The 27,045-nt window shown below is 50.9% G+C and overlaps 2 protein-coding genes across 3 annotated transcripts in view; both read left to right on the forward strand.

Annotated features, from left to right (window-relative positions):
• cep112 (centrosomal protein 112) overlaps positions 1-6,718 on the forward strand; it is a 68,897-nt gene extending 62,179 nt beyond the window's left edge. Inside the window, exons 24-26 of the mRNA XM_062566206.1 lie at positions 4,087-4,188; positions 5,384-5,448; positions 6,715-6,718. Of these exons, the coding sequence (XP_062422190.1) occupies positions 4,087-4,188; positions 5,384-5,448; positions 6,715-6,718 (171 nt within the window). The remainder of the gene's footprint in view (positions 1-4,086; positions 4,189-5,383; positions 5,449-6,714) is intronic.
• Positions 3,977-27,045, forward strand: LOC119220130 (axin-2-like). 2 transcript variants are annotated; one of them, XM_062566232.1, is made up of 13 exons: positions 3,977-4,188; positions 5,384-5,448; positions 6,039-6,104; positions 14,659-15,553; positions 17,016-17,132; positions 18,670-18,772; positions 20,571-20,699; positions 20,793-21,304; positions 21,400-21,576; positions 21,661-21,876; positions 22,006-22,140; positions 22,940-23,089; positions 25,310-27,045. In XM_062566232.1, exons 4-13 carry the CDS (start codon positions 14,760-14,762, stop codon positions 25,434-25,436), a joined length of 2,460 nt encoding a protein of 819 aa, XP_062422216.1. In that variant the 5' UTR covers positions 3,977-4,188; positions 5,384-5,448; positions 6,039-6,104; positions 14,659-14,759; the 3' UTR covers positions 25,437-27,045. The 2 variants fall into 2 exon arrangements, with proteins under 2 accessions (XP_062422216.1, XP_037331730.2); XM_037475833.2 differs by lacking the exons at positions 3,977-4,188; positions 5,384-5,448; positions 6,039-6,104 and adding an exon at positions 11,456-13,764.

Raw genomic sequence — 27,045 nt, forward strand, 5'->3', positions numbered from 1 at the left:
ACTTGGCGTGAATGTGTTTTGTTAGTGTCATTTACCGGGTGATCCATCACGGGGGGGGAATCAATAGGGGCGTCGGTGAAGGAATGTTTTTCCTGTGGAGAATCCCTCGACCTGACTGAGAATGAGGGGAAGGCGCCATGCTTTTCTGTTGTGGACGTGTTGACCCCGACTCGGTGGTGAAAGGTGTGGGAGGTTTACTGCAGGTAGATGATGTTGGTCTCAACTCCAATGTTTATTACAAACCTTTATCTGGCATGGTAATTCACTCAAATCTGACTTATTGCCTCGTCTTAAATGGCTGAAGTGTTTTGATCCAGTGAGAAACTGTTAAAAAAAATATATATATATTTGGATTTTATTTAGCATTTGGTACCAATTTAACACACTTCTCTGCCGCAAACGCATTTTGCTAATCCATCCGCTGTGACAAAGTTGGCCGCGAAGACACAAGCGGAACGTGTGCCACGGACGGATTAGAATGGAGTCTCCAACCCTGAGCCACATGCGAGACGGATGCGACAGAAAGTGGGAAGGAATGGGGACTGGGAGTGCGCTTTGATGGCGACATCGGAGAGAGGCCTCCACCCGGCTCACAGCCCCTTGACAGGGTGGACGGGTTTCCTTTGGCACGCGTCGCACAACGAGCAAGTCGCATTGACACCGACGTGTGTGTGTGTGTGTGCGTGTGTGCGTGCGTGCGTGCGTGCGTGCGCACCTTCATTGTTTTTCCCTATTTGATAATTAACCTCCGCTCTCCGTCTCCTCGCGCCCTGGTTTATCTGCCAGGACTTGCCTTTGTAATCCAATCCCTCCCATGCAACAACAGCCTCTGTGCCCAGACTTCACACAGATGTTGCGCTCCTCACACTTGCAGGGGCCCCCGTAGGCTCCCCTCGCTCTAAGATGGCGGATCAGCAGCTCCCTGTGAGGCTCACTTCTCCTCGGAGAGCGGAGCCGAGTGTTGACGAGCGCGGCGCTTTGTATAAATACGTAATAAGAGAGGGTGTTCGCACGGTGAAATGTTCCCCTTACAGAGACACGATCTCCTGCATCCTGGGACCTCGGGTGGAATGAAGAATAAATGAGCGCTGTAGTTTTCCGTGTTGGTGCCGACCAAAAAATAAATAAAAAATGCAGTTGAACTTAAGTTCTGTAGTCGATTTTTCCCTGTGCTGTTTTTATGTCGAGGCATATTCTATCAGCAGCTTCCAATCCATCCCATAGTTCTGACAACTTCAATGAGATCTGTAGCCACTTCTAACCTTCACTCCCCCCCCCCCCCCTTGTACCAAAGAGTTCTTGAATTCAAACCGCTCCTCGTGAACTCTTAGGTGCCAACTCGGTGGAGGTGCAAACTTTGTGAGTGGCGTCATGTTGATGTACCCCCTTGTTCCTGACAAGGTTTTTTGTCACTTCGGAACAAGGGGGGTATATCAAAAAAATGTCTTTCCGGCAGCTACACCGCCCCCCCCCCCACCCCCACCCCTTCCTCCCCGAACATGTCCCGTGCAAGCCCCGCACACAGAGACGCCCCAACTTCATTAGCATACATCAAGCCTCCCAACGATGTGACAAACTTCATTTGAACGTTGGAAGTGTTGAGGGCTTGTTTCTTTCGGCTGGCAGCTGTCAAAAACCACGGCATGTGACGGTACCAAACGCGACGAAGAGTCAAAACCACAATCTAAAGACTATATATAGATGAAATGTTGTCATTTTAAGATGACTGTGAGGGGGGGGGGGGGGGAGAAATCAACCGCCGCTCCCTTCAAAACGAGAGAATTACACTTCATCAAGAACAGACAAAATCTCGTTTTAAAGCGAGCTGTAAAGATGAAACCTGATTTTTTTTTTTTTTTTTTATCTCCTGAAAGTCAAAGTGGATTTTCATTGCGTAGCGGCACAGTTCCTCTCCATCCTGGCGTTCCACTTCCTCTTTTCACTGGCGCCTGGAGTCCGTCAAGCAGCGAAAAAATCCTCGCGGAAGGTTTGATCGGCGGCGCTGTTCAAAGGCGCCCGACACCCGTCCTAATGGCGAGGAGGCTTTCTTCCCGCCGCACGCCTCCTGCCACCTGTCAGAAAAAAACAAACATGCCTTGACTGTACAAAAAAAAAAAAAAAAACGATGTATTTTGTGGAAGGAAGCTGGAGATGAAGAGGGGAAGGGCTCTGGGAGATGCCAGAGGAGGCAAACCAGACGTCTTCAGGGAAGGATGCGATTGGTCCCTGCGCATGTACCTTGTTGCATCACGCCCTAAAACCAATATCAATGCTTATTTGAACCACAATACAGGTTAGATTTGCGCCCGTCGGCCCCCCACATTGTCTCCCCCCCTACCCCCCCGAACCGCGGCTTCCTGGCGAGCCCCGGCGGAGTCGCTGCTGCGGCCGTGCCCGTCCTAATGTATGGGGAGGGAGATGGAGACGGCGTCGCCACAAAGGAGCTTGTAATTTAGGCCCGAGCGGATCTGTCATTGCCGCGGCGACGGCACCGTACATGAACCAAGAATGCAGCGCTAAGGAGCGCGGCTTTTGAAGAATCTCCACTTCTATTCAGAGTGGTCGGTAAGGGATGTGTTTATTCAACCCTTGTTTATTGCTTTGGTCCGAGGTAGTGGAGTGTGTTTTGTCTTGGCTCGCTATTCTGTTATGACTACAGAAGCTGCTATAGATAGAGACGACTTTTTAGAGAAATCTGCACTCCCATGGCTTCAGCTGATTTTTCAAATCCAGCACGTTCAAATTAAAGCTTCTCAAAACCTATTTTTTTTTTTCTTCCTTCCTGCCACTGGGTCACTCTCAAATTATCCTTGACTTCATTCTCACACAGAGAGAAAAAAAAAAAGGACACATGTCTGTAAACTTCCAAATGAATGGGGCAGAAGGAGTCTGCGGAGAAATGGCCGAGTTGCGGCGGTGTAATCTACTGCACGCTGTGCCGAGACAAAGTGAGCGTCTTTGTACGTGGGGGGGGGGGGGGTCTTTGAAGTGCTTCCCAATGCCTTTCATTGAGCCCAGGAAGATTAATTAGCCAAGACCAGAACAATCAGTTAAACACACAACAGGAAAATATATTTTTTTTTCCTCCCCCTCACCTCGGTGACGCTCTCTTCACACGAAAGGCCGGACTGATGGAGGGTGGGGGAGGGAGGGTGGGGCCCGTGGGGCTATTCTTGACGTTAGCTGGGCGTCTGGCTCTGTCAAAGACATTAAAGTCTGCCGAAATGCTCAGACTCTCCCGCCGGTCACACCTGGAAACGTGCGGCTGGAGAGCGGTCGCCCCTCGCGGCCCCCCCCGGTGGCTCCTCCCACTCGGCTGAACGATTCATCCCGCTGCGACTTAATTGATCCGGACCGACTCGCTTCAGAATGCTGTAAACCCCTTTTTACAGTACCGTAAAAGCTCTGCGCTCCTGCATGTGTGGGAGTCCAACCATGTGTGTTTATGGCAACAACAACAAAAATTGGGGGAGGGGGCCGGCGGCGAGTTTGCTTTTACCAAAACCGCTTTACAACTTCAATAATCAGACTCTGGTTCAGTGGAGACCAATTTAGCCCCAGACAGACTTCCTCCGGCCCTCCCCAGTGGAGCTAGCTAGCCGTTGAGTGCGGCCTGCCCCGCCGCTTGGATGTGTCCTCTTACCGGACCCGGCTGTGCCGGGGGGCCCGATAAATGCGCTGTGTGTCAGATCCAACTGCAGGCAGCCGCAGCCGCCAGCAGGGGGTGTCGTGCGGAGTGAGCGAGCGAGCGAGCGAGCTGTGCCAGTCTGTGGACCCCCTGTGGAGATGTGAAGGAGATGTGAAGAGCGAGGGAATACTCTGAGCCACGAATAAAGAGGGGATACCCACTGTCACTTCTACTGATCACTTAGCGCTCTCTCTCTGTGTGTTTAGACGAGTAGCAGATTCTCTTTAAAATGTTTCTTAAATGTGCCAACGTCAAAGTGTGTGCGTGCGCCACGTTGATGCGCGTTGATTGGATGATTTAAATAACGACTGCCTGGCAGGGATTTCTTTCACTCATTTGTTCGGGCCGCTCCCTCTAACCGACGCCGCTCGGCGGCCCCGCCCCTCTTGTCGTCCCAGGTGACAGCGGTGCGTCAGGAGTGCGAGGAGAAGATCAAAGGCCTGATGCCGGCGGCGCTCCGACAGGAACTGGAGGACACCATCGCCTCTCTGAAGGCTCAGGTGGGAGCCCGAAAGGATCAGACGCCGGTCGGGAACGGAGCAAAAACTTGCCGACGCGACACATTCCTGTGGCTTTGAAACCGTCCTCGTTTCCCCCCCCCCTCTCTTCCTCCCCTTTCGTCCGACCGTACGTCATCTTTCCAAAGTCTGATGGCCGCCCTTTCGCCTTTGGCCTCGCCTTACTGTTAATGACCGTGTTACCCACGCAAGCTATTTGATTAGTCACAATCGGACCTCGTCGGATCACCTCTTGCTCAACCAGCGTCCGCGTGGCCCTTGTTGTTGCTCCTGAGCCGCTGTGCGCCACCTTCCATCCTCTGCGGGGTTTTTTTACCCCTGTAAGCGAACCAGAGATTTCTGTATAACGCTGAGCGAGTTCTTTTTGAAGAGGGGCTCGTCGTGAACCCCCGGCCTCGTTCAAGTAGGTTTTACAGAGATCCCATTTCAGTGCGCGGACCGCAGCTCTGTGATCGGATATGTTTAGAAGATGTAATTCGTGGCCACGGCGGCCTTTCCTCTCATTGACGACGTCGTCGGTTTTGCGCATTAAAGTGCATTATTTTTACATGGTGAAAAAGCGGAGGTTGCGAGGCCCGCCGTGTCTCTTGGAGGCATCCGACCACATTTCGTTGGGGTTTCTGAATACACTCCACCACCGAGAAGTGCCAAATGAAACGCTAGAACTTTCCTGAGGTCTCCCCCACAGAAAGGAATGTGGCCTCGGCTCCAGTAGTCCCAGAACAATACAGATCCTTTCGGAGCCGTTTTTTTTTGTTTTTTTTCCTTCTGCCAGCCTTCGAGATGCCGTGTAAATGTAGATGGGGTTTATTTTCCCTTCAGTCGAAGACACTTCATAAATAAACTTTCACGTTGTAGCCAAACAAAAGAACCTCTCGCCGTGTCCTAACCTCGACTAACCTGGGCTCCTAATCTTCCCTCTGTCCCCATGTGCCTTAACCCTGCTGCCCTAATCTCCTGACCCCTTGACCCCTGTCGTCCTGACCCCCCGTACTCAACAACAGGGCCTTTCTTCCACTTAAGCGCCCCCCCCCCCCCCCACCCCCTCCCTCCTCCCAAAGGCACAATGCCAAAGCCATCGTGCGTCTCCACTTCCAGTTTCTGCGTTTCCTGACGAAACATCTCATCAGAGTTGTTGTGTTTTTGTTTTTTTTCCCTCCGTGTCTCTGTGTTGCAGGTCAACTTCCTCCAGAAGAGAGCCTCTGTGCTACAGGAAGACCTGGATGCCTGTCGCAGCAGGAGGTTAGCGTGGGTGTTTACGTTGTGTGGAGGCGTGTGAATGCATGCATGCACGCGTGCACGCATGCGTCTGAGCAGAATTGATGTCGAGGGTTCGCACGCAGCCTGCGAGTACGGCGAACATCCAGACTTTTCCACCCCTTAACGATGCGGCTACGTTAGATGAAGTCTCGGCTTCGACTGTGACAGCTCCCGGTCCTAGGGGGGGGGGGAGGAGGAGGATCTTTGATTTGCCTCCCATCCATCATACTGTAAGAGCCATTTATGTCTTTAGGAGAAGCATCTTATAAATGTGGGGATAAGAGGCGCCGTCAAAACGACGCCGCCGCTCACATCCCGGCAAACATCTCTCTGGACTGTCAATCAGACGCATTGCAGTAGATAATCAGTCTTGCGGGCTGCGCCGCGCCTCCTCCCCCCCCCCCCCCCCCCCCCTCAAAGCGGCGGAGACGTTGCCGATCTGGAAGGAGCAGGCAGCCACAGGGCGTCGCTTTGTGTGCCGCTATGGTGCTCTATAACGCCGATGCATGTTCGTGTTGGGGGGGTCGGGGGGTCAGTTACACGGTAGAGAAACCAAAACTCTTTCTGTGTAGGTAACCCGGGCGGAACCACAGGCCGACGACACGCCGGGATACCGAGTGCACGGCGTCCAATCAGATGTGAGCACCCCTCCTGCACCTGGATCGTCATGGGTCATCTTCTGGTTTAATGTCCTGTCGTCTCATGTCTCCTGTTGTCATCAATTTAATAAAACCTTTTTACTTTTCCTATTTTCTTCTCTTGTTTTGATTCCCGAGCACGTTTTACATCTTCTTCAAATACTTCATCATTTGTCCTTCCATTGGGGAAAGTCTTGCCGCTTCCCCTGTTTTTATTTGACCACAGCATGTTAACGAAGATCAGCTCAGCAACTCTACACTAAAGTCAAAGACCTTGAATTCCCATCTCCCCAGTCAATATTTAGCATCGCCTCTCTCTCCTCGAAGCCCCCCCCTCCCCCCGATTGAACCGGACGCAGCGGTTTGGGGGGTTCGGGGTTGGTTTCAGATGCGAGTCGACGGCGGTTCGAGCGGCGGGCCAAACGCAACAGTCCTTGGGTCCGTTGTTTCTGCCTCCACTCAAACCCCAGCCGAGGGGCTCAGACGCTCGGGGGTCCGGAGCCTCCAGCGCGTGGGTTCTTTTTTATGATGATGATGATACGGTTTGGTGGACCGAGGATGGGCTTCGTGATGAGGCCCCAGACGTTGTTTTCTCTTCTCCCCCCGGTAGGTGAGGAATGCACGGGGCCTGAATACTGATCATTTCAAAAGTATCCAGTGTTCGCCCTGGAAAACAATTTGGAGGCGTTATTAAATTCCCAAAAAATCAGATTTGATTTCAAAGACGGCCCCTGCACTTATTTGCACTGGAACCTTTCTTTTTACACCCGCAGCTCACGCGCTTCCATGTGTTCCCATTGTCCGTGACCTGTTCCGCCGTCTCCCAGCGAAACACTATACACCTCTCTCCGTATTTATTTGATGTGCTTATTCTGCTGCCCAGGCAAAGAAAGAGAAGAAACACCGAAAGAAAATAGGGACGAAAGGAGACTCTCTCCAGCACTGTCTGACCGACATCTGAGAAAGGAATTTAGTCTTTCAGCGCAAAGCCTTTGTAGAGTCTGTTGTTTTTGGATGAAGTGCACGGAGCATTGAGTACTAGTGCAACAAAGCATCACGCGTGCACTTATGTACACCTTAGGAGGTATGTGGGATGTTCTGCTGGTTTTGTGTGTGTGTGTGTGTTAAATGACTTCTCACACCTCTACCTGCTCTTGATATTGACTCTAGAGTGTCCTCTTTTTAAGTAACTCTACGGTAGCTAACCTAACAATAAGGGGTTTGGCCTTGGTGTGTGTGGAGGAGGGTTGGCAGGCTGCTTACCTGCTAATGACATGATCCTTGAATCCTAGAATTCATCAGACGCAGCCCAAATCCGACAAATTCGCTTGACGAACTGCTGATCCCGTAGTTTTTTTTTGTTTTTTTAACCCAAAACCGGCCTCAAGCTTAACCCCCTCCCCCCCTCTTTTGATCAGTGTCATTGCGCAGACATAGTTACACTAATTGATTGTCTACCGCCCCAAATAACCTTCATTGTTGTGCTCGTGTAGATAGACGCCATGAATGTCATTTCCACAGCCGACGGCGCCCCATTAGGGATCAAAGCGCCGGCTTCCTCTCGGTTATCGCCACATCGGGCGGCGGGCTGTTGTGTGACCACAGTGAAGGGCAGTCGGGGAGCTCCCAAGGTTTGCCGCCATATTCTCCCTCCGTGCTTCGTGCCCGCGGTTGCTGCGGCGCTAAGGACGGGTGGCCTCGTGGCGCTGAATCAGAAATGTAAAGCAAACTACTAAACTCTGCTGCACTTATTTGCACTGGATATCTGACAGTTTTTTTCCAGGCTTTTGTAGTAATCTGTAGTTTCGGTGGATTTCAGGTCCTTCGCCGCTCCTCCACATCTGCACATGTGACTGTGCTTCTCTGAGCGCCCGTGACAGGCCTCTGGAGATCGACTGTACATCAGCGCCTGATTGACAAAGTCATCCTGCGCAAATTTGCTACGTACGTGCGCGCGCGCGCCACCGGGTCTTTTTATAGCGCCGCACTCTGAGTCAGACCCGAGGAGGCCTGCGTTTGGCTGCCGTACGCTGCTTGCATAAATAAACCTGTTTATCGCCAAACACTCTCTCTCACACACACACACACACACACTGCCTTTGTTGCTCTCCCAGCTAGTATCACTCTCTCTTTGTTGAGATGGTATTTATGGCACTGATTTCTTTTCCTTTTCCTTTTTTTTTTTTTTTTTTTCTTCCCCCGGCCCTGTCACTCAAATGCAACAGGAGCCGTGGAGAGGATGTGCAGCTGTGTGACTTGAGAACAAGTGGGTTGCAGGCTGTGCCGCCCGAGTGAAGAAGGCACAGAGGGTCGCGTTTCTGTGATAGTGGCGTGATTTCGCCGCGTGGGTTGAGCAGACTGACGGAACGCGCTAACATGCTAAAGATAGCGGGGGTTTGTTTGTCCGCATCGCTTGCCCCCCCCCCCCCCCCCCCCGCCCCACACCCCTCGCGTCTCTATTGGGGGTATCTTGTAGCTCTGTCTCCCTCTTTTTTACATTGGTCTCTCTCAGCCTCTTTTTGTTATTCTGTTCCTGCTGCAGAGCTGGTGATGGTGAGGAATACTGTGGCCACGTCCACACCAGCTGCAAATCAATTTGAAAATGGATGCTTTTATTGTTCCCTCCTTTCATTCAATTTCAAAAAGTATTCACGTGTTACTTATACTTTGGAAATAAATAGGCCATGAAGACTGAACACAGATGTAACTGTTGGACTGCTTTTGCAGTCTTTTGCGTTTTCCCTTTCGTCTCTGTCAGTCTATGAAGTGGAGTCATTTGGGATAGGTGCACATCTTTTTCGCTCAAGTTGTTGATTCACGACGCCCAGAGAGAAGCCGCATCTATTTGTGCACAGTTGTGTCTTTGAATTTTCCTTTATTTTTTACAACATTTTACAATTTATTCATACATTTAAGACAGAAAGTATCCTTTATTAATCCCCACAGTGGAAGCAGTCTGCAGTGGCGCATGGAGTAGAGAGGGTGCGCCAGGAACTGCACGGTTGGCGGTTCAAAACCCTGCATGTCCCATGTCCAAGTGTCCCCGAGCAAGACACCCAACCCCCAACTGCACCCTGGGAAAATGTGTGCCGTGGGTTAAAAATGCAATGCAAGTGGCTTTGGATAAAAGCGTCAGCTAAATGACACGTGATGTAAAATGTGATGCTGGCGTAAAGGCATCCGGGGAGCCGTGAGGTGCCTTGCTCAGGGGACCCTCTAACGGGACCTCAGATTTCTTCATCTTACAACATTGAAGGTCTGAAGGGCGTATAAAAACGTTCTCCTCATTGACACCAATGCAATTGTTTCTACAAATTCAAAGTCTATTTGTTTGATCAAAAAGTCCCCAAAAATGTCATCTTAATTCCCCAGAATTAAGACCAAATACGTTTTGAGGGCCTCTGTGCGCTCACAAGTTTCTAAAGTAAAGCCAGCTAATAGTGATATATTGTCACGTAATTCAAATGATCTGATCGGCATGAACAAACACTTCCAGCAAAGCGGGCAAACAAGATTTGACTTGATTACTCAACGGCCCGAGCATCTCACCTGCGAACGGTACACAACAGAGCACATATCGGTTGCCATGGCGCTCTCCCTGTTGATGTGTGTCACACCCCCCTAATGGAGCAACGTGGGGTAAAAAAAAAAAAGACAAAAATCTGTCATCTGTTGAACATGCAAGCAGGTGAATCACCTAGCAAGTCTGGGAAGCCCCAGGAAAGAGGAAGGTGGGGTTAAAGGGATGGATTAAGGATGAGTGAGGGGGGCTCAGAGTTCACGTTAACGCTGATTTGGAGACGCGGCGCCGGCCTGTCAGGCGTGGCGGAACAGCGGCGTCCGGCCTGTGAAGCTGCTTCAGTGCGAGCGGCGGTGGAAATGAAAGTCATTACTGTCAGCTTCATGGCCCAAACGGGATTAGACAGTGCATCCGACATTGTTTCTATACATTGGTAGACTTAAAAGTCAAGCGCAAAATGGGATTAAAACTAGGGGAAAAGAACCCAATAAATAACCTTCAACCCCCCCCCCCACTCTCTCTTCTTGCCTCTTTCATTTCATCTGTGCCTCCCTTTGCCACCAATTCCCCACCTATTTCATGACTCCTTGTGTCTTCGTTTCTCTTCCACCTGTCTCGCGCCCTCTTCCACTCTGCATCACATCTATCTTTCCCTTCTTGCGATCCTTCACGCGCTCGTCGCCGCCATCAAAAATGCGCAGGTAGGCGCCGACTCCCACGCGCACTTTACAGTCTCTCTCGAAAAAAGAGAAAAGAAGAAAAAAAAACCACCCTTCTGGGGCCAATTGATGCTTGAATTCTAACTTCATTCCCCTCCAACTGAACCCTTTCAAAAACACCCCTCCTCTACCACCCGCACTCTTTTTCTCCCCTCCTCTTCCTCTTTCAAAACAGCCCCATAACGACCCAGCGAATTGTTGCCCTTCCTTAACTTTTAAGGGCATTGTGCACCATGTCCAACTTCAAAGCCTGTCTTAACGCCACACTTTAATTGTATCTTCTCCGGCTCTCTGCTCTCTGCGTGCCATTTGATTCCTGCTGACAACAGCACTTCTATACCTTTCGGTCCTCCTCCATCCTATCTCCTCCCGTCCTCCTCTGTCCTCCTTTGGTCCTCGATTAAGTTGTGTATGTTTGACGCACTCCGCCACCACCACCACCACAGCTCCTCTCATCGGTTCCTTGCTTCCTTCAGAGGCCATTGTCCCCCCCCTGTTGTCACCTACTTTGAAGAGGCAGCCTCCATTTCCTCTTGTTGCCCGGGGTGTGTACACACCAAACAAAGTTGAAACAGTAACCCCCTGTCCTACATTGGCTGTCTCCTGCTGTCTTTATCATCTCTCTCTCTCTCTCTTTCTCTCTCTCTGTGAGCTGACTTCCTCCTCATGGCCCTGGTTGATAATTGCCATAAGCTTCCCTCTTGGTTTCATTTTCCATTGTCCTCCCCCAAATTCTTGGCTCTGGCTTGAGATAAAGGGATGAGTACTTCAAAGGGGTCTGCAAAGAGTTTAACCCCAAGCCGAAAAAGAACAGCTCACAATACTGTAAATTGAGAGCAGTTACTGATCACAGAGCTGCAGAGAGGACAGCACTGGTGGACGCACACACACACACACACACACACACACACACACACTCTCTCGTAGTGTTTATGACCGCAACTCAGGTGGCCAGTAGCAGTTAAGACTGCTCTCACGTAACTCTCCAGTCCTCTTAAGTTGTGATAAAGGGGGGGGGGGGGGTTTTCCATCAAATCGGACTTGAGATGATACTATGGTTGCATTTTGTGCACAAAAAGAAGCAGTCAACAGTAAAGAGATTTACAGCAAGAGATTTATGCGTGTCTCTATTTATAGGGCTCTTTGTAGTGAGGCCGAATTCGACCTGTCCCTGTAATAATATCTGTCCAAACAGAGGGACAGTTTCGCCCCATAACCTGTCCCCCACCCCCACCGAAGTCCTCTTTCAAGGGTCTTTTTATAGGGCCAGGAGCCAAGGACGCCCCTGGTCTCAGGCCGGTCTCAGACCTGGGGTCAGCTCCTGAGGGGCAGCGGTGAAAGAGCCGACCTATGGGGACCTCCCATGAACCATACGGGGGGGGTTGACAAGGCAGGACATGAGGGTCCAACTGGCCACCGGTATTAGCAGGGGGTCCACGCCATCGTCACGGTGATGGTTTCCACCCTGGTGTGTTTACTGTCAGAGGTCAGGCTCAACCCTCCAAAGTTAACAAAGGCTGACATTGTCGGGGTCTGTATATTAGACAGATGACCTGTACACCTACTGAAAGACCCAGAGTGTGTAGAAGAGCTTTTATGGGATAAGACATTTTTTGTGTGGACTTGTTTTTTAACTTTGAATCATCAGTGTCTCACATCTGGCCCGGCTTCAGATGTCAAATACACTCTACATCAGTGGTGTCCCAACTTTTTTTTGCTAAATGTAGCCACAGAGCTGTCTCAGATGAACTCAAGTACCCCCAAGTAACATTTAAATGCTATTAAATCGTCACTTTGTTCTGTTTTAGAACTTCAGCCATCACTCATTACTATACTCCCCTGCTAGCTAGACAGCTTTTACTACTTTTGGTGCTTGCGCTGTTGACGGTTGGTTTTCCTGCTTTCGCTAATTCTCAATCCAATCTTTTCACAGACTTTTTAAGTGCTAATGAACAAGATTGTGAGAAGGCCGGTCGGGTTAATCATTACATCTCAGATGTTTAATAGCCCTTTGTATTGTGCTCTCATATATCATTACAATGTTGTTATTGTTCTATAGGCATGCACGCTGCCTATTGATGTAATTAAATTACAGGTATGTGGGAGTCTCACCTTTTGAGCCGGAATTACTGTTGTGTTTTGTGCAGGATGTAAGCATACAGAGTTTAATGCCTGTCTGTCTGATTTGTCTATTCTGGCTATATTTTTTTTTTTTTACTTTTTGTGTTATCTGCTGCACTGTCAGAGCTGCAGAGACGAGTATTTTATTGCTTAAATTATACAATAACACGCCTAAGGGAATTTATCCATGGTGAACAGATGTTTTAATCTGGAGCATGCATGGTCGATGTGCCTTCACGGCCACTAGTAGGAGCTGTGGAGTGATGAACGGCGCTGAAATGTGCCATTTCCACACGTGTTATGTGAACGACATCGGCGGATTGGGACCTTTTTTATTTCAAATGCATGGGTTTAACATTAAGCCAGTCGTTGAGTTCTGCAGGAGGGACATCTCTATTACCTTTGGAGTGGAGTTTTTAAAAAGGGATTAAAAGCATAGTTGTATTATTCTCCTGAGCTATTGTCTTACGTGGCCAATAAATCATACGAGGATATGGACGTGCCATTTGATGCAAGCCAGTGCATTCTTTGTGCTTCGGCCGGGTCTCCAGCGGGTTTATCTCGAGAAACCATGCGGGTCTTAAAAAGAAAGGATCCCTGCGTCTTTAAAGTTTATGTAGCAACAGAGCTTTGTAGCGATAATGCTATTGGGGCGGCGGATCAGTTACTTCTGCCGCTCCGAAGCCTCGGGGAGTTGGCTCAAGATTACTTGTCTTTGATAAGGTCCTCGCTGTGCAGATGCAACTTCGTGATCTAGCCACAAAAAAAACTCGCTGTTGGGGACGGGGGTAAAACCTTTAAATTATGTTTCACCCGGAGCGAACGCAACTAATATGCGCAGCTCGCGACAATTGTTTTGGTGCTTTTCGGAGGCGTCGCGGGGCAATTGTTTGTTATGCAGCTGCCGGGACCTCGGCAGTCGGCTCCTCGCTTTGAAGTGCGCCGCTCCAGCCTGTCGGCTCAGTCGGTGTCGGAGTCGCCTACAAGGAGAGACCTCAACGCGGGGCATGGCAGCCTGAAGCCAGGGGGAGGAGAAAAAGGAGGCGGCACAGAAAAGCGGCATTTTTTTTCTTCTTCTTCCCTCCCACCCTCTCCCTCCTCTAGAGTGCTTTTTTTTCTCCTTCTCCCCACCATAAGCCAACTCGAACCTGGACTGTACGTGGACGCGTCGCGGAGACGAATACTGTGGATTACACGCGTTTTTAAAAAAAGAAAAGAAAAAACCTTTTGTGGATAAAAATATATCAAAGGAAACCCAAGAAGTGGAGTTTAATTTGAGGGTTGAACTCGTGGATCGATGGTAAGTTACACGAGTGAGTGCCTGCTCAAAGCGGCCCCCATCGGAGTTCCCTTTGATGTGCTGTTGACTCGCCTTTGAAGTAACGTTGAAGGGGGGGAAATGACCCGCTTTTCTTTACGTTTTAAAGACGGCTTTCCGTATTATTTCGCTCAGTTTTCTTTTCGGTATGCGTAGAAATCTTATTTAAAGCGAAAAAACGAATGTGGTTTCACAGAAGTAAGGTTACTTGTTTGCCTTTTTCTTTTCTCTACAATATGTGCGACTTTGGTGTAACTACTTGGGATCGGACGCTGTTCGCAGAGGAGTTGTCCCTGCGCCTTAAACGCGACGTTGAAGACTCATAAACCGACTAACCGAACGCATTATGCGTCTCTATGCAATCTGTAATCTTCGACATCTCCTTTCATATCATTCAAGTTTTGCCCCCCCCCCCTCGTTTAGACAGTGTCAGGGCTGCTATCGGGACATGTGCTGGCGTTCTGCTCCGTCGGACGGGATGGACCCGGAAACCTTATTATAGAATATTTATTTGGGGGATCGTCTTGACACGCGTGGGATTAAGATTCATAGTGCATGTTACAATATGTAACGTTATATTTTTAAGAAAGAGTTTCACGCATCGCTCAGGTGGTTTCATGTGGCTCCACCGTGCACGTGCCAAGTCGATTAAATGTTTTAACATAGCGCCTTGGCTAGAAATCTCCTTCCAGGTTGGAAGAAATTGTGATTAAATTATGTAATGCTGCTGCAGCGGTTGATCTTCACGTTTCAGCACAAGTCAGTGAGGATCTGGAAAAATGACTATTGCTGCCCCCCCCCCCTCCTCGTTATTTGTATTTTTTGAAGTTTGGGGCGGATCTGGTTTTGATTAGATCCAATACTTTTGTGTTTCAGAGAGGAGACGGGCGGCCGGAGAGAAGCTCCCCCCGCTGACTGCAGAGAGTGAGAGGCGATTACAGCCGAGGCGAACCGATCACTGCGCTGACTCCTGAGCCATGAGCCGGGCGCTTATGGACCACATCTCCGCTAGTTTCCGAGAAGATGCTCCTCGACCCCCGGTGCCGGGGGAGGAGGGCGAGGCCCCCCGCCACGCCGGCAAACCGGCGATGACGAAGCCCCCGCAAAACGCCGTGGTGCTCGGCTCCTCGGCGCGGAGGAACCAGGACGGTCTCGGGGAGCCGGAGGGCAGCGCGTCCCCGGACTCCCCGCTCTCCCGCTGGACCAAGTCCCTGCACTCTCTGCTCGGCGACCAGGACGGCGCGCTCCTCTTCAGGACGTTCCTGGAGCGCGAGAAGTGCGTCGACGCGTTGGACTTTTGGTTCGCCTGCAACGGCTTCCGGCAGATGGACCTGAGGGAAAGCAAGACGCAGCGGGTCGCCAAGGCCATCTACAAGCGCTACATCGAGAGCGACGGCGTGGTGGCCCAGCAGCTCAAGCCCGCCACCAAGACCTTCATCCGGGATAATATCAAGAAGCAGCACGTGGACTCCGCGATGTTCGACCAGGCGCAGACGGAGATCCAAGCCGACATGGAGGAGAACGCGTACCAGATGTTTCTGACGTCCGACGTGTACCTCGAGTACGCCAGGACCGGGGGAGAAACCCCCAACCACGTCACCGCCGGCGGCTTGGGCGAGCTGACAGTGGGATGTGGATACATGCCCACGCTCATCGAGGAGGAGGTGTGGAGTTGTGATTTCCGAGTCAAAGCGCTGCCGGGCTTGTCTGGGAACGCGCAGGCGGTCACCGCGTCCACGAGGGCGGTGGAGGTGATGGAGAAGGGACACAGGTATGGCAGCGACTCCCTTTAAAAAAAAAAAAAAAAAAAAAAGGTGTTTGGCTTAGACCGATGATGCTGTTTTCAGGCCACCGCAACGCATCTCTACATCAGGGTTTCTTTTTAAGGCTTGTAGAAGAACTCTCTTTCATCCTTCTTTTAACTCTCCGCACGGCCACCGTCACCTTCTCCATCTGCAGCAGCAGCATCATCTTCTCTGCTGGCGGGGCTTTGAAATAGTCCAGCAGAGCGACCTCGCTCTGCTACGCCTCCTCCTACACCACACTGTCGTCGGAGGGAAACGCACCCATAGCAGATAGACTGCACTTATGGCGTGTTTCTGGTCTTTATTGTGGCCTTTTGTCCGTTTCTAAAAGTGCAAAATCAAGTCCGAGCAGTTTATAAATGTATGGAATGTTTGTTGGGAAAAGTACACTTTCTGGGTTCCCGGCGAGCCAAACTGGCAGCTTGTGTGCGATGACAGCAGTGGTGAGGACTTTCTTCCAGTGTAGCGCTTGTTGCTCAGAGCCCCCTCCCTCCCTCCCTCGCTCCTCCTCACTTCTTCTCCTCTGGCTCTCTGAAAACAAGCCCTAAACGACAGCATCAACACCCACCCTCTCTGTCGCTCTTCTTCCCCTCTTTGTGTCAAATCTCCTCTGATCCCCCCCCCCCCCCTCCCCCTAATTTTCTGAGGCCCCCATGCTCACTTTTACCCTTCTTTTTCCCTTTTGAACTTTTTGGGACTACGAAGCATGCTTTTGCAGTGAAGTTGAGGGGAAAGGAAGGACACAGAGGGGGTCGGTTAGGGGGGCGGGTGATAGGGGGCGGTTCACCTCATGAAAGAAAGGGAGGGAGGAGAAAGGATAAATGAGGGGGGGGGCAGGGAGGGAAGAATGCAAGGCCAGCTGTGTTAAATACCTGACTCTTTGCAAGCGCCTCTGAAGGTCAGCTTGGAGCTGGGGGCCTACAGCTTTAGTCCCCCCCCCCCCCCCTGTTTTTTCCTCTCTCCTTTCATTGCCTCTCTGACACACTCTCAAGCTTCCGCTCTATACTTTTCTCTCGCTCCTTTTTCTCCTCCTCCTGTACCACTGTAAGAATGCATGCACAGCAGGAGATGAATGAGAGGAAAGAGTGAGCGTGAACGAGAGAAGTGGAAAGAGAAATCGGGGGCTATTTAAGAGAACATAAATGGGGGCAGAAAAGGAGAGCAAAGCCCAGCGTTGCCACATCGGATAAGCTTCTATTTGAAGGGTGGAGGTCGCCAGGCTGGTCATCCACCATCCCTGACCGCTTGTTGCTAGCGAAGAAAGTCCCATTTCGCGCACCAATCACTTCCTTCTTCTGGGTGTTTTTTTTTTTCCAAACGAGTGGAACAAAAATTGGAATCCACCCCCCCCCCCCCCCCCCCTTCGCCCACACCTGTTGTGTACAGCATTGATCTGACTCACGGTACTTGTCCCCCCCCCCCTCGCAGATCGTACAAGAGAGGAGACCACGTGGGCTTGTTCGCTCCGGCCAGCAGCACCAACGACAGCGAGGTCTCCAGCGACGCCTTGACCGACGACGCCATGTCTGTGACCGACAGCAGTGTGTAAGTGGAAATGAGCCAGAGTGGCAACACGACGTGAAACGCTGTCTGCGTGTCGCTGATTAACCGGCGTCAGGTCGACTAATCAGGGAGCCCGGGAAATTGTGACTGAAGCGTCTGTGCGTCCGCCCGCACAGGGTTCAGCGCTTATCTGTGTACGTGGCGGCCCGTTGCTCAAAAGGCGTCTTTCTTTCAAGCGACGGGGCCACGATGAGGTCATCGCACGGTGCACAGCTCGGGGCCGAGAGTGGTCACCTGGGGGGGTTGGATGGGAAATTTGGCAAAAACACGAATCTTTGTGCAACATGTACAAAAGGCCGACATGGATGATGTCACAGAGGCAGCGAGGTTGACCGTGGCCGAGCTACAGATACTGACACACTGAGGTGCCGCCGGGCTTGAATATGGTAGCTATAAAGAATTTATTATGACTTTATTTTTACAACAGGCTCCTCTGCTCTGGCGTATCTCTCGACAGGCCTGGTTCAAAGAGGCCGAAGGCCATATAGTATTATTCTGCTGTACTTTGCCCAGTGCAGTGACAAAGCCCTGGCCACAGGGACTGACCACCCCCCCCCCCACACACACACACACACACACACACACACACACCTCAGTTCCTGCCTGCTCTGGCCTTGATCAGTATATCTGCCTCTCTTTAGGTCAGTTAAAAGGGACCCATAAACATTGAATCTCATTTACAGATAGAGGAAAGAAAAGAAAGTGGGTGGAGGGAGGGGAGGAACGGGGGAAGGGGCGTCTTTCTGTGGGAAGAGAAGGAGGGTGGCGGAGGGGGGGATTTTTGCTTATATCTTATTTATGGATTTGCTTGGACGCTGGGGAATGCAGCTGCGCAGACTTCAAACATTACCTTATCTTACAAACCAGCCTTTTGATGTGCGGAGATCAGAGGCTGGCTGCGCTTGCCAAATGAAGATTGGGAGGAGGCAGGGGGGGGGGGGGGGGGGGGGGGCTGCTTATGCGCATGACTGTGGCATTTCAAAGCAAAAGTGGAAAAGTGCTCCTCAGTTAGGCTAGGTCACCAGAAAGCTGCTGTTTAGCACCGAGAAAAGGCAGCTGTTTTACGCTGTCAAGTGCTTCACATCGACATCACACATCACACTTCTGTTTTTGTTGTTTGATTCCATTTGCCGATTTGGTCCCTCTGGATAGTAACCAGGTTAACTCTTTGAATCAGTATTATAAGTCGCTAATGCTAACAGTATCCTCAGAAATATGAGCATGAAAGTCCACATCGGAATGCTAAGGTAGACGCTCCTTATGCTGTGTGCGAGTGTGTGTGTGTGTGTGTGTGAAAATGTAATTGAGGGTGAGCAAAACCCTCCGACCAATTCAGACAGAACCGCGACAAACCCCTTTTGACTTCATGTTCTGAATTGATTTGTTCTTGCTTGGACTTACTTTGATTCACCCAGTTTGCTAATAAGCTTCTACCTGAATGGCCTTTCGGTGTTAAGTGACATATCTGATCAGTTCCTTGACCTTCGACCTTTTGTGTGTCCCCCCCCCCCCACCTCAGAGATGGCATCCCTCCCTATAAACTGGGCTCCAAGAAGCAGCTACACAGAGATATGCAGCGCAACATGAGGATGAACAGTCAAGTCTCTTTGCCTGCTTTTCCTGTAAGTATACAAACACGCACAGACACACACAGACACACAAACACACGCGTGTCTTTTTGAAGCAGCCCCAGAGTGTCTCTCTTGGTTCTATGAATAGTACACAGACTGTATTCGGCATTCTCAATTTAACGCGAGCAAAGATCTGAAGAGGAGCGTCAGAGACTCAGCCTCACACACACACACACACACACACACACACACACACACACACAACCCCCTTGCTACCTTTGGTGTCACCTACACCCCCGTTAGGGTTCCTTGACGTTTGCAGGAGTCGAGGGGGGGGGGGCCCTAAGCTGTTTATCGCCTCAATGCTCGGAACACGCCGTACCCCCCCCCCCCATCTCTTCTTCTTCCTTGCCAATGCCGTAAGTATGGAGAACAGGGAGGAATGAGGAAGATCTCTGCCGCTTCCTCCCGAGGGCTCTGAAATCAGTTCGGATCCCAACAAAAACAGAAAGCCACTCCGACACATTCACACGCACAGGCAGCGCTTTGATCCCAGGATGAATGGAGCAAACGCACAGGGAAGTGACAACTTCCAACAGAGCTGGCCCCTTTCTTTTTTCTTCTTTTTTTCACAGCAACCCCCCCCCCCCCGCCCCCCCACTCCCCTCCTTATACATAGCACTGCCCCCCCCCCCCTCCCCACACACTCCTCTCTCCTCTCGAGCATGGGACCTCGGAGAGGAGCGTGTCATGTGGGCTCCCAGGGGGTCAGAGGTGGTAGCTCCAGGCTGAAGAGCGGCTAGCTTCAGTTTGAGAGGCGAGGAGTTCCGGGGCCGAGATCGGCTGACATGTCGCCCAATTGGGAGCAACAGAAGCAGCTTGTTGGGATAAACTCGCCGTGACCCCCGTCTTTTTCGACATTACGAGACATGCAGCAAGTGTTTTGGTTTTCGCCGCTCTTCTTCTCACTTTGCTGTATTTTTTTTTTTTTCTTCTTATGTTTGTGTTTTGGTTTCCCGTTTGATTTTTGGCAATGGCTTCCATTCCCATGGTGCACCAGCCCCAGGCTCCATCAGACAGCGCCTCCTTTTCTCACTCTTTCCTCCCCTTCATCCCTACTACAAAGGCATGGGAGAAGCAAAAAAAGAGGGAAAAAATCAAGAAAGCCCCCAGTGCAAAAATGCAAATAATTTAAGATGTGTGCGCTCACACACACACTCCTTATACTGTCTCTATAATGTACCTCAAAGGTGCCCAGTGTGTGACATGGGGGGGATAAATTACCTCAACCTTTCTGATCTTTCATCCTTTTTTGCCACCTTTTTATCTCTTATCTTTTTTCTTTCAGTCCTTCCCTCTCTTCATTTTCCTCTTTCTCGCCCCCCTACCTCTCTGCATCTCAACTTCTCCTGTTTTTTTTAAAAACATTTTTTAATCCCTCATCCTTTCCTCCCTGGAGTTCTCTTCCACCCCCTGTCGATATGTGGCTTTTATTCCTAGATGTAAAGCCACTGCTTCCCGTCTATCTCTGCCTCCATCCCTTCCCGTCCTCCCCCCACTGAGTGTTTGATATTTGACGAGGAAGCCTTTGAAGTGAGCGGACTTTAAAGAGGCCCGCTGATGATGACAGAGGGAACCAGCCGAGGCCTAGCCCAGCCTGGCTGTACCCCCCCTCTCCATGAAACTTGCCCAATCGGCGCCACCGGTGGTGGACAGACTGTGTTGCGGGCAAAGAGTACCGGTGTCTTTGTCCATGGTCTGGGGGACCCTAGTCTAAAGGTTAACTCACACACACACAAGCGGTGGCTGACACGTTTGCTTCTCTTCCCCCCCCCCTCCTCCCCCAAAGCGCACTCTCTGGCCTCCCAAGGAGATGGTCCCGATGAAGCCGTCGGAGTTCGCCGCCCAGCTCATATCCCGCCTAGAGAGCCTGAAGAGGAAGCAGGACACCATCAACTCCCTGGAGGAGATCCAGGAGGTATGTACGAGATCTTTCATCCTGTCGCCAGAGAAGGATGTCAGGTGCTTTTGAAGTTCCTCCGTTGATCGTCTTGCATTCCTTTGGTACCAGGAGGAGGAAAGAGACAACGCAGAGACGCAGCTCTCGCCCCACCCCTTCGCCCTCCTCCCCGAGTCCTCTGACGAGGACCCGCAGGCCATTCTGGACGAGCACCTGTCTCGCGTATTGAAGACCCCCGGTTGCCAGTCGCCCGCCGTCATCCGACGCTCGCTGTGCTCCGGGTCCCCGGAGTGTCGGCCCGTCGCGCGGGCCAGCTTCGGGACCAAGGCCCCGGCCAGGACGGGTCCCTGCACCCCGTGCGTGTCCAGTCCCGACCAAGGGGCCAACAGTCCGACGCCGGGTCCCGGCAGGACCTTTGTGAGCCGGCAGAGCACAAAGCACATCCACCACCACTACATCCACCATCACGGCGGGCCCAAGACTCAGGAGCAGATCGAGAGGGAGGCGGCCCTCAGAGTGCACAGCCTTTGCGGCGTCTCCGGCGGCGATTGGCAGCCTCACCAGCGCAGCCGCAGCCTGGGCCGGGACATGTGTGGGGCCGCCTCTACGGACGGCAGCGCGGGGTGAGCTGCACGCACCTCTTTGCATCATGCAGCTTGGTTCTCTTTTTCTCCCATCACCAATGCTCATTTTTTTCTTCTTTTTTTTCTTCTCCCAGGCGCTCCAGCTCTCTGTCCAGGCGCGCGTGTCGTTCGGGGGTCGAGGACTCGGTGGCGGAGAGGTGCGCGGAGGACTGCGGGCCCCTGCAGCTGCCCAGCGACACAACGGACCCCGCCCAGAACGTGCTGCAGTGGATCCTGGAGAGCAAGCGGCAGAGCAGGCACAAGTCTCACAGGTAAGCTTTTTGGGTTGTGACTGCCCTCTTTGTTTTTCAGCCTCATTTCCCGTGGCACTGACGTGTGCGCTCTTGTTCCTTCAGCGTCCAGAGCGTCAAAAAGACCTTTGGGGGTTCCTCGGAGCAGACTCACACGTGGGGCGGGGGCGGAAGCTGCGGCCACCTGCGTAGCCACAAGCCAGCCCAGCCATTCATCCAGGACCCCACCATGCCGCCCCTGCCCCCCCCCAACACTTTGGCCCAGCTGGAGGAGGCCTGCCGCAGGCTGGGGGAGGTCTCCACCAAGACCACCAAGCAAAGGTACACAGCAACAAGATATGATGATTCATGGATTTAATTGTTCTTAATGGATGGATGATGATGACGATGATGACGATGGTGTCAATTGTTAATCCTCTTAGTAACGTTAACGCCATCGTCTCTTCACAGGCATCCCATGTCTGGTCTCCAGCAAGAGAAGAGCCACATAGTGCCTGTCCAGGCCGAGGGGTCTGCCCCTCCGTCTCTAGCCAATCCCGTACCCGTCGGCCTCCATCCGACCAGCCCCGGCGTCCAATCAGAAGAGTACGATGCCTCTAGCGTCCTGCCCTCCCTCTCCTCTCCTCCTCCTCCTCCTCCACCTGTCTGCTTCTCTTCCTCCTCTCAGCCATAAGCTCCACCTTTCAGTGTACTTTTACCCTTTTTTAAACTCTTCTTCGTATGCACTGCCCGCCCACCGCACATGTAGGGAGTCAGACCAATAGTTTCTGTGCACACGTCACATACGTGCACATACACACGCACACTTGAACAGTCATTATAGAAAAAAGGTGACCCCCTTTCGAAAAGTTATTTTAAGCTTTGCGCGCAGATGCCCGGCTTTTTGCTTGCATGTGTTGCTATATATGTGTGGGGGGAGGAGTGTGGCATCACCTGACTGAGACGGCCCTGTCATATATATATATATATATATATATATATATATATATATATATGCATCATGTTTATTGGCTGCTCTTCAGTGAGCGGCCAGAGCTGAGGAGAGCTTTGCAACCAGAGCTCCTCTGAAGCGGCCCTACAAAGCCTTGGACAGAGCTGAATGGGATTCGATAGCGCCGCGGCCTTTACACGTGCACACACACACACACACACACCACATCACATGGGTGCACACTGATGGTGCCGGGTCTCTCGCTTCTCATGCGTTATTCCTCAGTCAGGGGCCTGCTGGTGCGTCTCCACTATAGTGTGTTGTAGATTCTCGCCTCTCGGCAGCTTTGCTTCTTCTTGTTTTTCTTCTCCCGATTCCCCTATTTGATCGTCCTTTTTGTTACACGTGTACCCCTCCTAACACGCCGCTCTCTCGCTTTGTGTCTGTCTGCAGGGCGAAGGAGGCAAAAAAGGGTTTAGGAGGCGAGATGGTGGTGACGTATTTCTTCTGTGGTGAGGAGATCCCCTACCGGAGGAACATGAAGAGCCACTGCCTCACCCTTGGCCACTTCAAGGAGCAACTCCGCAAGAAGGGCAGCTACAGGTGTGTGTGTGTGTGTGTGTGTGTGTGTGTGCGCGCGCGCATGGAGGGTCGATAAAGGTTTCACAAGCGCCGCGACGTGACGACTTCTGCCGTGAGTGCGTTTGTCATGTTGGTAGTAAAAAAAAAAAAAAAGAAGAATGCTATTGGTTCTTCGGCCTCCATTTAAAGCAATGACGCAATGTTTCCTTCTTTTTGGAGCGTCAACAAAAACGTCTGACGTGCCCCCCCCCCCCCACACAAACATGTTGATCAGTTGCCCGGGTGACCTTAAATTCGCGCTTGTGCGCACGGTCACGTTGTGGCCTCTGTGTTTTTTGTGTGTACGTGTCGAGGGGGATGCAGTGAAAAGGAAAGGACACGAGGGAGGGAGGGGTTAGTGGAAGAGTTTGAACTGCAGCGATTTGGGTCCCATCTGGTATTGATTTCCATGCTAAGGCACACTTAATACACACGGCTTTGAAGCCTCGGCCTCTTTCATTTCAACCGACAAAGACTCTCACAAATGGCCGGCGTGCGAATTCTTCACTGATGCTATCAGAGGCTCTTTTTTTTTTTCTTTTTTTTTTCCCCCCTGCCCTTGATGTACGTGTGTGCGCACGTACACACAAATGCACTTTGTTGAACATGCACAATGTTTACACATGTTGTAATCATTTTATGGCCATTTTAAAAAGGACGATAGTTAAATGCCAGATTGGCCGCACAGCTCACATGTGTGTTTGCATAACGATTTTTTTCTTCTGTTTTACTTTGATTGCGCCTTTCCAGTTGGCATTAAAATAAAAAAGATAAAACCTTTTAGCGCGAAGGCCGCCGTGCTCTACGGGATACGCGCAGCTCTAGTGTTGTGTTAATAATTACAGGTATCGAGCCATTCCTTCAGCATGAAGCGAGGCGCCTTTTTCCCCGACCAGATGCGCGCGGCGTATTTTGAGTCATCAAATGTGTCTCGAGCACTTAGCTCGGGGGGGGGGGGGGGGCACCACCTCCACCTCTTCTCTGCTCTCTGGCTCGCTCGTCTCACTTCCTGTGTCATACCGTCCACAATTCTTTGGGTGGCGCTTCTATCGCAGCCAAATGTGTGGAGTTGGGTCATTTGAGCATGGCAGCGGTTCAACAAAGAACAGTACTGCCGGGCCCTGCCAGACCATATTGGTGCCAGATGTCAGTGCAAACGTAGAGGGGGGGGGGGGGGGGGGGCAAATCTAGCCACATAAAACATTGTATTGCATTGGAAATTCCGGGCTTTTTTCTGTGTCTCAGCAGAAAATATCACAGCTCTTTTTTGACTTCTTCCTCTCCAAATACTCCAGAAGGACACAATGATCAAGGAGTCCTCTGCTCTTTCATGTCCTCTTATTCACTCACTTTATTTTTTTGCATTCCGTTAAGTTGAAGCCATCCTCTATTTCAAATTAAAAAAAATTTAAAAATCTATCAGAGCTCCTCCTGTCTTGCAGCTCTTTTTTTTGTTTTTGTTTATGTATCACACATTCAACTTTGTCCGCCTTCCGTCCCATTAAAAGCAAATTGTTCACAAACATTCCAGTCGCCCCACACGTGGAGCACATGGAGGCAGTTTTCCATTACATAGTTAATGAGTGATTCCTGAGACACACCAAGCAGCCCACCCCTGCTGCTTTCTCTTCCTCTAAAATGAGGATGGGGGGGGGGGTTGCATCATTAATGGCCCAGTGAAGTCATGGCTGAGGCGAAGCCCTCTCCGTTTTTTCTTGCACACACACACAGTTGCCAGTTGAGTGCCCTTCCTATAGCAGTCAGCAGGAAGTACACCGTGTACCGATCGCTTTCTCCTCTTCCACCTGGTCTTCTGTTCTGTTCTTTGTCCCCTTTGATGAAACAGGGATGAGAAGCCACAATTGAAGGACCCCTTCATTTGTACACTGGTGTAATTGGCCCCAGTTAGCACAACAACACGATGGAGGGGCAGGCGGAAGCAATAGAGGGAAGGAATGGTGGGACGGAGGGAGGGAGGGAGGGAGGCCAGTGAGCCTCTTATTGTAGACTTTCTAGCAGCAGGGTTAAACCCCACCCGGGGGGTGTCTGGGCCCGTAGCTCAGCAGGCTCGGCCGATCATTGGAATCGAAGAGCCAAGTTAAGAAAGGTCAAAGAGGGTTTTCCTTTTTCCTTTTGACTCTCTTTAGCTGGAAAGATGGCGAGTATTTGAGTGTTAACTCAGTCTTGTCTCCCCGGTCTTAGGTACTACTTCAAGAAGGCCAGCGAGGAGTTTGCGTGCGGCGCCGTGTTCGAGGAGGTGTCGGACGACGGCTGCTTGCTGCCCACCTACCAGGGCAAGATCCTGGGCAAGGTGGAGAGGATGGAGTGAGACCTCCCCCTGCTGTGGATTTACGGACCCATCAAAGCGCCGTGGATGTACTCCCCTTCATGTGCCCACACGCACGCACACGCACACACACACACGCACGCAGTATGGGCCTGTAAGCCAAGGCTGTCGGACTGGACATGCCGTCGAAGGAATATTAGAGCGGTTCAGAAACGAGAGGAAGGAGGACGAGTCATCGCCATTACAGGACTGTCACGTGAGCGGCAGCCCGCCGCGACGTGAAGAAAAATCAAAGGGTGTTTGTTTGTGTGTGTGTATCACGTGTGTGTGTGTATATGTTTCCAGAAGAGGAAACTCAAAAGACTTTAGGGGAATGACCACTCCTCAAAGAAGCCGTTCGGGTGGCGTTCAGACCTGAGACTGGCAGCCTACCCGAGCCCCGCCTGTGCTGCCACTCGCTAGCTACCCTGCTAGCGTGTGTGTGTGTGTGTGTGCGCAGATATACATGTACATTGTAACGTGATGCTCGTGTTGCTGTGTAAAGATTTATTGCTATTTATTGGAAGCGTCCCTGCCCCGTCTCCATTATTCCTCCATGGACACGCTGCTTGTAGTTGAGAAACTTCTCCAATTTTCCACATCTGTGATTTTTTTTTTTTTTCTTTCTTCTGTTGTCTCCCCCCCTCTCCCCCTCCTCCCCTTCCCCATCCTGCTGAGCATTAGTTCTCAAGCAAAAGACATGACTTTTATTCATTTTCCGCCCCTCATCTTGAACTGTAAACTTCAGAAATACCTCTTCAAAGAAGCCACTCCTCTTCCTGGAGATTTAGCGGGACACCATCTCTGATCTCTCTGAGGGAGAGCTTACTGCTGAGGCTTTGAGAATGGCTCTCTTATCACTTAAAAGTTTGATAATATATTTACTACTGCAGTGCTATTTGTCGCCATCTGCTCAGAGTGTACTACGAGGAGGGGGGAAGAAAAAGAACAAAAATGCCATTAATGTTTAATTCAAAGCTAGCCTTGATCCGTCGCGTCTTAGTGCCTTTGTTTCAGTGGCGCAGGCATCGCACAAATAGCCTACGTATTAACGAAGAGGAAACTGCCCTGAACATGGTCCTAGAGTCCCCAAAATGTGTTTACGCCCATATTAATATTTACCAACACAAAGCTCTATAGCGTGCTGCCCAACATGCTTACCGATGTGATTGTGTGACTGAGTAGGGTTACTGTGTGTGTGTGTGTGTGTGTGTGTGTATGTATGTGTGTGTGTGTGTGTGTGTGTTTGAAACCTGCACTATGAGCTGCAGGCGATGATGATGATGATGATGGTGATTTTTACACTATGTCCGTAGTGTTCTAATTGAGTACAGTAGCTGTGCCTACATGGATTCTTGCCGTGTTTTACCCAATTTTGCGGGTCCTGTTACTCCCTTGGTTTTTACAAGGGGCCTTACATTGAAAAGATATTTTTATGCCTTTTTAGTATCCATTTCATGTTTTATGTTTTATAATATTTTTCATGGCTTCCTTGGCTCCACTTGTAAACTGTAAATTATGCATTCTATAGAGCTCAGTTAAAAAGATGCCTCGGTACATTAATTATTGTAATTATGAAGAGAAGTAGCCTTTATTAAAATCTATTTTTCAA

This window comes from Pungitius pungitius, chromosome 12 (genome assembly GCF_949316345.1).
Source record: "Pungitius pungitius chromosome 12, fPunPun2.1, whole genome shotgun sequence".
NCBI classification, from domain to species: Eukaryota; Metazoa; Chordata; class Actinopteri; order Perciformes; family Gasterosteidae; genus Pungitius; species Pungitius pungitius.

Excerpts from the sequence above, each read along its gene's own strand:
- LOC119220130 (XM_062566232.1), top strand. The coding sequence starts at position 14,760 with ATGAGCCGGGCGCTTATGGACCACATCTCCGCTAGTTTCCGAGAAGAT. Across the intron at positions 15,554-17,015 it reads GTGATGGAGAAGGGACACAG|ATCGTACAAGAGAGGAGACC; the intron begins GTATGGCAGCGA and ends CCCCCCTCGCAG. Across the intron at positions 20,700-20,792 it reads CCCTGGAGGAGATCCAGGAG|GAGGAGGAAAGAGACAACGC; the intron begins GTATGTACGAGA and ends CTTTGGTACCAG.